This window comes from Ziziphus jujuba, chromosome 1 (genome assembly GCF_031755915.1).
Source record: "Ziziphus jujuba cultivar Dongzao chromosome 1, ASM3175591v1".
Lineage (NCBI taxonomy): Eukaryota > Viridiplantae > Streptophyta > Magnoliopsida > Rosales > Rhamnaceae > Ziziphus > Ziziphus jujuba.
This window is the reverse complement of record NC_083379.1, coordinates 17,787,669-17,799,413: the sequence shown is the minus strand read 5'-3', so window position 1 is coordinate 17,799,413 and position 11,745 is coordinate 17,787,669. Positions and strand designations below refer to the sequence as shown.

At 34.5% G+C, this 11,745-nt stretch overlaps 1 protein-coding gene across 1 annotated transcript; it reads right to left on the bottom strand.

The window, feature by feature from the left end:
• Nucleotides 1-590: 590 nt before the first annotated feature.
• Nucleotides 591-3,736, bottom strand: LOC107421240 (cysteine-rich receptor-like protein kinase 44). Its single transcript, XM_060811576.1, has 8 exons — nucleotides 3,354-3,736; nucleotides 3,145-3,196; nucleotides 2,399-2,552; nucleotides 2,095-2,306; nucleotides 1,584-1,794; nucleotides 1,239-1,476; nucleotides 1,004-1,154; nucleotides 591-899 (listed from the first exon to the last, which is right to left on the bottom strand). The coding sequence occupies exons 1-8, from the start codon at nucleotides 3,734-3,736 to the stop codon at nucleotides 591-593; spliced, it is 1,710 nt and encodes a 569-aa protein (XP_060667559.1).
• Nucleotides 3,737-11,745: the final 8,009 nt, after the last annotated feature.

The window sequence follows — 11,745 nt, the reverse complement described above, 5'->3', positions numbered from 1 at the left end:
TTGGGAATTCAACCATACTTATTTGAATTTCACAAACCACACAACCAACCGCCCGCCGCGCGCCCCACCCCACCACAACCATTTTGTTAAGACATCTCACCATGAGCAAGTCACAATGATGACCCAGTAGCTGCTTCCCTTCGCAAACAGTGCACGATTAGTTTTGCCTTTTTTATTTTTATTTTTTAAATATATATCTCTAAGTCTTCTGCAGAAAAAAGATGTGACTTTCACAATTCTGAAGCCTTGACACTATAGCTTAAACCGTCCCAAAACACAGGCTGAAATAACATCGATATATTGGTTATAAATCAGTCTTGCTTCATATTCCTGTCCTCTGCTTCTTTTCGAAAATAGAGTCAAATTCTTTTCCATTCATTTTTCCAAGTGAATTTTACAGTAAGCAAATGTATTTTCACAGAATAATAGTGCCAAATAAGTACTAAAAGAGAAGTTATACACCATAGTTTCTAATCGTACGCCTATGCAAAAAAATAAACAATCCTAAAAAATGTTCTCTCAGTTTTTAATTAATGACAAAATGATATTTATGATTATCAAGAAGAGTTCTGTTCGTACCAATGGGTGAACTAGAAAGAAACACCAGTTGAAGTTTGGTCAGATGATTGAAACCCTGTCCCTGTTCCACTGGTTGAAAATTGATCAGACAAGAAAAGTCTATCGGCAGAGAATGGAGGTTTTGATGGTTTAGGAAGGTGCAATGATTTGCTTGGAAGCATGAGAACAACTGATGACATATTAGGCCTATCGTTAGGGTCTTCCTGAACACACAATAATGAGATATGGATCCATCTGAGTGCCTCATTTACAGGACAAGCATTGATTAAATTGGGATCTATCGTCTCCTCTCCCTTGTCTTCACTCCATTGTTGCCATACCTGTTCGGCAGAACATTTGGTAATTTGAATATAAGAGAAAAGGTAAATACTATCTGTCTTTTAAGTTGGTCAAAGTGTGAGGAATGAGAAAATGAGAAAAGTACATAAGAAGGAAGACTTTGCGTTCTTTCTGTTCCAAAGATTCCATTGTTCTTTTTTCCAGTTACTATTTCTAGCAGCAGAACTCCAAAGCTGTAGACATCAGACTTGATAGAAAATAGTCCCTCCATTGCATATTCTGGTGCCATGTATCTGCTGTTAAAGAACACAACTAGAATATAAAATCACTCATTAAGGAAATGCATACATTAGGTTGTTGAGATAAAGGAAATGACTTACTAAGTTCCAACTACTCTGTCAGTGTTGGCATCGATTTGATTATTCCCAAAAATCCTTGCTGTTCCAAAGTCTGATATCTTTGGATTCATCTCATCATCTAACAAAATATTGCTTGCTTTCAAATCCCTATGAATGATCTTGAGCCGAGAGTCCTCATGAAGATAAACAAGGCCCCTTGCTATTCCATTAACGATGTTTGTGCGTACATCCCAGTGCAGTTTTATACATTTCGTTATATCTGAACATGTAAAAGTAAGATAAAAACGAAAGAATGGAAATTTCTTTCCTGATAGGTTTTTCCCTTCACAGGGTATCAATAAAAAGACAGAGAGGAGAGAGCAAAACCAAATAGGAAGGCATCAAGGCTAGTGTTGGCCATGTACTCATAGACAAGAAGCTTTTCATCTTGCTCCAAGCAGCACCCCAAGAGTTTCACAAGATTTTTGTGTTGAAGTTTCGCTATTAGGTTCACTTCGGTTTTGAATTCTTCAAGACCTTGTCTGGATCTCATTGAAAGCCTTTTAACTGCTATCTCCTTCCCATTAATCAGTATTCCCTGGCATTCATATTTAAAATTTTTTCAATCAAATAAATTATTTTTCTTGTATTCGACAGTGTGTATAGTAAATACATTTTTGTTCTTTCAGAGGTACAAAAAAAGTAACAACCGGTGCTCTCTTGGTGTATTAGACCGTATTTGTATTAGTTACCCAAAATATACTAAAAGAAAAAAGAGGCTGGGGGTGGTTGAAAATCACAGTTCTTTTCCCAGGATCAACACAATCTCTTATCACATATCTCTCACACTGCAAAGTGAATTTTCCAACATCTACGAGAAATGTAAATGAATGAAGACAATTGTATATATTCTAATCTTGTAAACGGGACCAAAACCACCTTCTCCAAGCTTGTTTGTGTCAGAGAAACTTTTTGTGGCCGCCCGAATGGTACTTAAACTGAAATACTTCACCTCCCCATTATTGTCATCGTCTCTTTTAAGCATACTCGTGTCTACCAACTCTGTGGAAGGTAAACCTTCCGAACTTCGAAACAGAAATTGTTGGCTTTCTTTCCTCATGATAATAAATCATATTAAAAACTCAGTGGTAGTTTCACAATTAAAACATGCTATTTGAGTGAATAGGCTAGCAAAAATGTACCTCCTTGTCCCTTTTTCTTGCCAAAGAAGAAGTAATACAATAAACCAAACAGAGCTGCAACCCCTGCGACCGACGATAAGGTGATGACTACAATCATTGTTGTGTTGTTTTCTTTCTTTCCTGCGGTTACAACATGCGATTTGATGGAAATATGCTAAAGGAAAAACAGTATAGAAACGTAGCAATATAGTGCCTTAAAAACTGTTATAACTGAAAATTTGAAATATATAAGATTTAATTTAGAGTACTCAAAATAACCTGTTTGGATAGATCGTTGTCATCGATTAAAATTGAGTGACATGGTCTTTTTTATCAGTGGCTTTGTAAAATACCTAATCTACGGATTGAACATGGAAGATTACATGTTCAACAAATTGAAGAACATTTCCTTTCCTCATTTATGCTGGAGATGGAATTGTTCTGTTACCCCATCCCCAAAATAGCTATGAAAAGTGCCATCAAATTTTGTCTTCTCATTTGATCAATTCGAGCTCTCCAACTTGTCATCTTTCACTAAACTTTTCTTCTAAATTCATTCAAGATTAATTAATGTGTTTCCCCTGTAACTCAACCGCTACCCTATAAATTGAGCTAATAAGAAAATAGAGTTCAGTTGGTTCCAAGAATTAGAGGGTGGATATAAAAAGCTATTTTTAATTCCATAATATTGTAATTTCAATTACATGTTTGATCCTAAATACTTTGTTTTTTTTTTTCCTTTTTTTTTAAAGGTTTTCTGGACTCACCTTTATCATCAGGCGGTGGCTGTGGAGCTGGTTGTGGTGGACGCAATTCTGGCTGATAAAAAATATAGTCTTCATACCTTAAATTGCAACTGGGGACCAAAATGCGCCAACCCTTTTTGCCTCAACAGCAATCGTTAAAGCCCCCCATCAAGTTCCCTAAACAATCGCTGCATGCACTTGAATTTATATCTCTGGTGCATTGTACTAACCCATATCTGCGTAGAGACTCGTTGTTACCCGGCGATTCATTAGTCTTGAACAACATATTTGAGTTGGCAGCGTCGGTTATCATTGGGTACATGAGAGCTTGTACATCAACATCAGGTTTATCAGGCTCTGAATTATTAGTACCAGTGCTATACATTAGCAACTTTGGCATAATCTCTACTACTCCAAAGAAGTTGGTGCCCGAGTATCGAACCATGCACTCATCATACCACATGATTGCCGTTTTATTAGCTAAACACCGTTCTCTGATTTGTTTGGTTGCATCATTGACACAGTTTTGGCAACTAGTGCTAGAAACATCACCTCGGCAGAGGAAGAGCCCGTATAACCCTTTCGATGATTCGTTGGAGAAGCTGTTGTCCATAGCTTTAGAAGATAAACTGTCCAAAAGGGAAGTCAGGTCAGATGTGAAATTGGGGTCGGATTTTTCATCTGATGGATTTGAACAGATATGATAGAGTGGCTGGGAAGTTGCGGAGTTAAGTGTGAGAAATAAGATTGAGATTAAAGCCAAAAAAGAGGCTTCGGAGTTGAAAAGATACATTACATAAGTTTCTTAGGCTTCAAAAGAGGGTCTGGGTCTAATACATGAAATGTGAAAATGAATACATGCTCTCACGGAAATAATTGATTAATTTATATAATGGTTGATGTTGGTTCAGCCAACTTTGACTGGGTTTGGATTGATTTTGTTGGGCAAGAGAAAACACCTGTTACTTTTTTTGTTTTTTTCCCCTAATAATTATGGAGGGGATTTTAACACCACCATTTGAATCCAGAACTTAGAATACCATCAATCATAGTTACATACCATGTGGACCGTCCAAAGGGCAAATATTACTACTAGTCAAAACTTTTTTTCAACACAAATACAATGATAATGTTTCTTTTTGGTAATAAGTGGTAATGTGTAAATAAAAAGATTTCAAACTCTTGACGTTGAAAGTTTGTCTTGTGTAGGTACCGTCAACTTTTTAAAGTGTCGATGTTGCCGCAATAAAAATAGTAACAATAATAATGTTTCTTATTGCAACAATAATAATAACAAATAAATAAATAATGTTTCTGTAGTGTTAGAGAAAAATATAAATGAAATGAAAGTGCACATTCTATCAGCTTAAACTTTTGAAATAAGTGGTATTTCATCATGGTATCAGAGCCAGAAATCCAAGAGGTTTTGGGTAAAAAAAACAAAAAACAAGGACCTAGAAAGAAGCCCAAAAGAGGCAGGCCTACATTTGAGAGGGAATGTGATACGAACCTAGGACGACTTGCTCCTAAACCCATATTATATTAGCCCGCATCTAATTATATTCAAGTTCTATTGGTTACCTTGACCCCTAACCAACCTGTGATTAGAAACTTTGGTATATAATGAGGCGCAACAATAGGTGATGGAAAGCTTATTGATAAGTCAAACTAAAATACTCATTCACTAATGGTGTTTTAGGTGTTTAAACGAACAAAGAGAGATTCAATCTCACAAAATAAATTCTGCATATTATCAAAGGTATGTTCTTCCTAAGAAACAAGCCCTTTTATAGGCTAAGAGAAACCAAAATAAAACCCTAAAACAAAAAGAAAAAACTGGCCATGCAATGCATAATCCTAATATGGCCGAAAGTCTCCTCCTTTCTTAATCTAAATTTAATTAATCAATTCCTTTATTTTGAATTTGGAATTAATTAATTTACAATGAATATACTAAAATAATAACTTTCGTAAACTTATTTTTCCAGCAAATAAATAAATAAAATCCAAAAGTAATGGTAATTTCCTAAAATAAAAAGTAGAATCAAATTAGGAAACTAAAATACTAGCTTTTTGACTAAGTTGACTTTGACCAATATTTGACCAATTTGAGCTCCAAATCAGTTTCAATATACTTTTTAGGATGCCAAATATTATTATTATGGAGTCCCACATGTTTCCCTTGCTTGGAGGAAACAGAAAAAGCCAACTCAGCGAAATACAGTAAAGCCAGCAAGCAATACAACAATTTTTGGCCAAATTTTGAAGCTGTCCATACAAGTCCGTACAAGTTGGTTTTACTTCTGTCTTGACTTGTTTCCATGACCTCTTAGTGATATTTATTGAATCTATAAAGAGTTGGAACCATTTCTTGCTGCCCGAACTCCATAAATGAACCAAAATGGCTACCCGGGTTTGTATCAACTTTCACCAGTTGTATGCTTAATATAGGCCTTGTATCTTTGGGTATGGACAAGTGCTCTTGAGAATGAATTACCCCTGGATAAAGGCAGTAAATTTGTCCATAAACCTTTTAGCTTGAGCCCTAGTGATTGTTCCGATTTTCATCTGTATCGAGTCAGCATCCCAGCGGGTTGTCGGTTGTACGGGTTCGGACAGATTCGCATCATTCCCCTCCTCTTGAAAAGGATTTATCCTCAAATCAAGATCATCACCTACAGAAAAAGGAGATAAATCAGCAACATTAAATTTTAACACTAACATTATACTCACATATTAAATAAAGTTTGTAAGTATTCTCGTTAATCTACTCCAAAACTTGAAAAGGTCCATCCATGCGCGGCATAAACTTTGACTTTCTTTGTTTTGAAAACCTTTCCTTTCGTAAGTGTAACTAAATAAAATCCCCTGGTTCAAACACTATCACAAAAAATCTAGAAATACATGCTCATTACGGTAAAAATTACACTTTTAAAAGTTAGAAAGTAATTTCTTTCTAATTTTCAAATTTCCACAAAGTAAAGCTCTCAACAAGGCAGATGAAGTTCTATACAACAAAAACATTTTTAAATAAGCATATTTATAATTCATGATCAGCAATGGTTTTTTACTCAAGATGCCTTTATTAACATCCCCAAAACTCAAATAAAATTTTTTATTTTTCCTTTCTCACTCACGGTTTCACTGAATTTTACATCACTCTCAACTTTTTCTCCAAATTTCTCACTCACGGGTTTGCTAAAATTTTTCCAGTCACCCTGGGTTTTAGAGGACTTACCTTGGACAGCAAGCTCACCTTTCCCCTCTTGAATGGATGGTGGAACCGTTGGTGCCATACTAGCCTTCTCTTTGAGCCTCTCGGCTTCCCTCCTTTGTTGCATTTGTAGTTGGTCTCTAAAAACCTCCTTCGAGATCAAAGGCTCCAGCTTGACCTTCTTATCTTTAAATCTAAAAACAATACAATTCTCTCGACCATAATGAGTAGCATCTTTATTAAATTTCCATGGTCTACCTAATAGAATATGTCCGGCATGCATAGGCACAACATCACACAAAACAACATCCATATATTTATCTATGCTAAATTTTACTTTGCCTTGTTTATTCACTTTTATCTTACCACTATCATTAAGCTATTGTAATCTATAAGGTTCTAGATGTTTAATAATTGTTAAGCCTATTATCAACCACAATGTTACTAATTACATTTGTACAACTTCCACTATCAATAATCATACTACAAATCTTACCTTGGATTTCACATCGGGTATGGAAGATATTTTCCCTTTGAACTTGATCCTCATCCTTGTATACAGCAAGTACTATCCTAGAAACCAAGTTTAATTCAGCATTGGATGCATGGAGTGTCTTGGCTTCATCTTCAAGTTCTTCCTCCTCATCTTGATCGGTTTCATCACCACTTTCCTCACTTTTCGATTCTAGCTGACCATGACCCTTCAACACCATGATCCTTCTATTCTGGCATTGGCTAGCGATGTGTCCTCATTTCTGGCACTTAAAACAAATAATTTCTCTTGATCTTGAAGGTTTAGGATAAGATTTTACCTCATTTTTATGTGCTTGGACATATTCGGCTTTAGGCTCCCTTTTTGGCCAATTGGGGCTTTCTTCTTCCACCTTCGGCTTTGGCTTGCTTTCATAGGTAGGATTGTTTCTCCAGCCACTTGGAATTGATCTTTAGCTGTTGGAAACTCCTCCAAACCATGAGCCTACACCCCTCCTCTTAAATTGGTGCTCCAATTTAATAGCCACATGCAACATCTCCTTTAATTCCACATATTGTTGCAATTCTAGTTGATTGGCTATCTCACGATTCAAACCACCAAGGAATCTTGCCATGGTTGCTTTTCTATTGTCATTCAAGTTTAACCTCATCATAAGCATCTCCATCTCCTTGTAATAATCCTCCATGGACCAACTTCCTTAAGATAGGGATTAAAGCCTTTGATGCAGCAACCTATGATAATGTGATGGTACGAACCGCTTCCTCATGGCTCCTTTCATTTGTCACCATGTAGTGATAGAGTCATCACCAACTCTCCTTTGGGTGTTTTGCTCATTGGTCCACCATTGAAGTGCATAATGACCAAACTCCATTTCTGCCAACTTCACCTTCTTGGCCTCCAAATAATTATGACAATAAAAAATCATCTCCATTCTCTCGTCCCATTCCAAATATGCCTCCTGATCACTTTTTCCCATGAAAGGTGGAATGTTTACCTTGATGTTCCCTAGATCATCATCTTGATTCCTTGTTGGTCTCCGTCAGATTGGCCTTTCTTGAGGTTCAAAAATTTCATCAAACCCCTCATCCAAGTCATCTCCAAAGTTACTTCCCCCTAATTCCTCTCTTGGCCACCTTCGGCCTCCTCGACCTTGACCTCGACCTCCTCAACCTTGACATTGGCCTCCATGAGCATCTAATCTTATATTTGGCCCTCCTTATGATGTTTCTAACTTGTCTATCCTTTGATCTATGTTATCAAATCAGGCATTCATATGCTACAATTGCTCTAATATAGCCCTTATCTCTGTTTGCTGCCCACTCCCCGTAGCTCGGGAACCATCATGGAATCCTACGGACTCTTCTTCATTAATTCTTAAAGGTGGATCTCCTCTTCTAACCCTTGAATCTGCCATGTTAGTATGAATAATGCAAAATAAAATATATTCTAACTAAGAAATCACTCCCTCACATATTTCATTCAATCAAGGTCTCGACACTCGTGTCTTCAGACTAGTTTCGGCTTTTACCTTCTTTTAAGCTCACATACTCTTGCCCTTTTCCACTTAATGAACTATCTCAAAGTTCTAATTAAAATACCCACAAAACAGCAATTAGATCACAAGTATGTTTTAATTAAACTTATTAACAAAACAGTAGCAAAAAGAAAGCAATACCAAATGAATTAACAAAATCTAGTTTTTGGCGTTTCTAGGAAAAATAAGGTAAATTAACAAGGAAAAAATTGGAATTTTTAAGAACTGGACTAGATGGTAAGTAAGTAAAGAGTCAAGAATAAAAATTTAGAAAAAGAATTCCAAACATGAGCAAGAATCAATTCGAACAAAAATAAGGAATAATGTTGGTTGTTGTTATTGTAATTCAAGTTTTATGTATCAAATCCCTTACCAATTTTAATCCAATATTTTGGTACCCAAAATTCAAAGATCCAGCAGCAAAAATAAATCTCTAGCAACTCAAAATATCACAAATCAAATTTTCAACTCAAACAAATTCCCAAACTCAAATTTCAACACCAAATTCAACATTTTTTTTTTTAAATTCGCTTTTCTTCTTCATTTTTTTTTCCACTGAATATCAAACACAACTACAGTAACAAAAATTAGCAACAAATAGCAATTCCAATAGCAAAATCTCACCAAACCCGTGGTCTCAAACAAAAACAAATGTGTAGTTTTTTTTTATTTTATTTTATAAATATATGAATGCAAATATTTAAGACTAAAACAATAAAGAAAAATCAACAAAAACCATAATTAACAAGAACAATGATGAAAAAAAACCAACAAACTAGGAAGCAAAAATACGATAAAACTAGAAAATCCTAATTCAACTAGGAATGAATTTTTTTTTTTTTTTTTTAAGATGATGAACATGTATGAGATGGATGCAATCTTAATCTAATGCTAAAATTTTAGATTAACACAAAAAAAGATAGATCAAATCTGAACAAAATTTGGCTTTGATATCAAATGATACGAACTTAGGATGACCTGCTCCTAAACCCGTATTATATTAGCCCGGATCTAATTATGTTCAAGTTTTAATGGTCACCTTGATCCCTAACCAATCTGTGATTAGAAACCTTGGTATATAATGAGGACGCCACATTAGGTGTTCAAAAGAACAAAGAGAGATTCAATATAAGAAAATAAATTTTGAATATTATTAATGGTGTGTTCTTCCTCAAAACAAGCCCTTTTATAGGCTAAGAGAAAACAAAATAAAACCCTAAAACAAAAAGGAAAAACCGACCATGCAATGCAGAATCTCAATATGGCCGTAAGTCTCTTCCTTTCCTAATATAAATTGGATTAATTAATTCCTTTATTTTGAATTAGGAATTAATTAATTTACAATGAAAATAATAAAATAATAACTTTCCTAAACTTATTTTTCCAGAAAATAAATAAATAAAATCCAACAAGTAATGGTAATTTCCTAAAAAAAAAAAAGTAGAATCAAATTAGGAAACTAAAATACTAGCTTTCGACTAAGTTGACTTTGACCAATCTTTGACCAATTTGAGCTCCAAATTAGCTTCAATATGCTTTTTAGGATTCCAAATAGAATTATTATGGAGTCCCACATGTTTCCTTTGGTTGGAGGAAAGAGAAAAAACCAACTCAGCAAAATACAGTAAAGCCAGCAAGCAATACAGCAATTTTCAACCAAATTTTGAAACTTTCCGTACAAGTCCGTACAAGTTGGTTTTACTTTTGCCTTGACTTGTTTCCATGACATCTTAGTGATATTTATTGATCCATAAAGAGTTGGAACCATTTCTTGCTGCCCGAACTCCATAAATGTACCAAAACTGCTACTCGGGTCCGTATCGGCTTTCACCAGTTGTATGCTCAATACATGCCCTGTATCTTTGGGTATGGACAAGTGATCTTGAGAATGAATTACCCCTGGATAAAGGTAGCAAATTTTTCCCTAAACCTCTTAGCTTGAGCCCTAATGATCGACCCGATCTTCATCAGTATAGGGTCAGCACTCCAGCGGGTTGTCAGTTGTACGGATTCGAGCAGATTCGCATTAGAGTGTTGGAGAAAAATATAAATGAAATGAAAGTACACAGAAAATGTAAGGATCCAGAGAGAAGCCCAAAAAGGTGGGCCTACGTTTGAGGGGGAGTGTTAGAGAAAAATATAAATGAAATGAAAGCCCGACTTCCATCTGCTTAAGCTTTTGGAATAAGTGGTATTTCATCATGCAGCCACATCACAAGTAGATTATTCTCAAAACCCAATCATCGATGTGGCCATGGTGGTAGTGGAAAAATGGTAAGAATTCCTTTGACTTTTCGAATGACCATAACCTGATCATCAGTTTGTACTAATATGGGGATTGTTCTATAGCACATATTTTTCATAAATAATCCGGGCTATTATTATTTTATTATTTTTCTTTTATCACAAATAATCTAGGCTATTGAAATAGTGTCATCCATCTAGAAGTATATAAAAAAAATAGTTCTTTAAAGCTTTAAAGCTAGGACCCTTCAAAAAATATCCACAAAAATCTTAGGATATATTCTAATTAGGAAAATTTTATCTGAAATTCTATAGAAAACTTGATAGCCTCTCCTTTTGGATTGGACATTTGTAAATATTCCCTATGCAAAAAACTCCCTCTAAAATTATATATCCATCTTATTCCTTCCCTTTATTACAAATTTGCACAAATTTACAAAATTTCAATGATAACAATATAAAGGTAAAAAATATAAATAATAAATCATTGATACACTTTCATATGTTAGGATCCCTCCCAAAATTTCTTATTGAAACTACATGATGGCAGAATCTTATCTAAGTCTTCACTTAGCACAGGAATCATACTCCTGTAAATTCATATAACCGACCAGACCTCCCACTTACTATAGGTTTAGAAATTTACAACACTTTATATATATACCTGCATATATATATATATATATATCAAAAGATAATAATAATAATGCAGATCATCTCAGCTCCATAATATATCTAGCAATAAAGGATACGACCATTACAATATTCTTCATATAATAATAATAATGACAATAAATAAAGACGCTCTGGGTCCTAGATCCCAAATTATAGAACCCACCTCTTAACATCTAGAAAATGTAAAAATACGAGTTTATGTAGTTAAGAAACAATAAATTGAAAGATATCCATAAATAAATTATATTAAAATAAACATAACAAAGTAATAATTATATTAAAATAAACATATCAAAATAATAATTTAAGTTGAATAGTTACTATTATAACAATGATTTTGATAACATTACCACCACTAAAACCAATGTAAATGTGTATTTTTCCTCTCTATATATATATATATATATTTATATCTAAATATAAACATGTTTACAGTTTCTTGAACAATTTAAGTAATCTACC

Excerpts from the sequence above, each read along its gene's own strand:
- LOC107421240 (XM_060811576.1), bottom strand. The coding sequence starts at position 3,736 with ATGGACAACAGCTTCTCCAACGAATCATCGAAAGGGTTATACGGGCTC. Across the intron at positions 2,307-2,398 it reads CAAGAAAAAGGGACAAGGAG|AAAGCCAACAATTTCTGTTT; the intron begins GTACATTTTTGC and ends TCATGAGGAAAG. Across the intron at positions 1,477-1,583 it reads CCTTGATGCCTTCCTATTTG|ATATAACGAAATGTATAAAA; the intron begins GTTTTGCTCTCT and ends TTACATGTTCAG.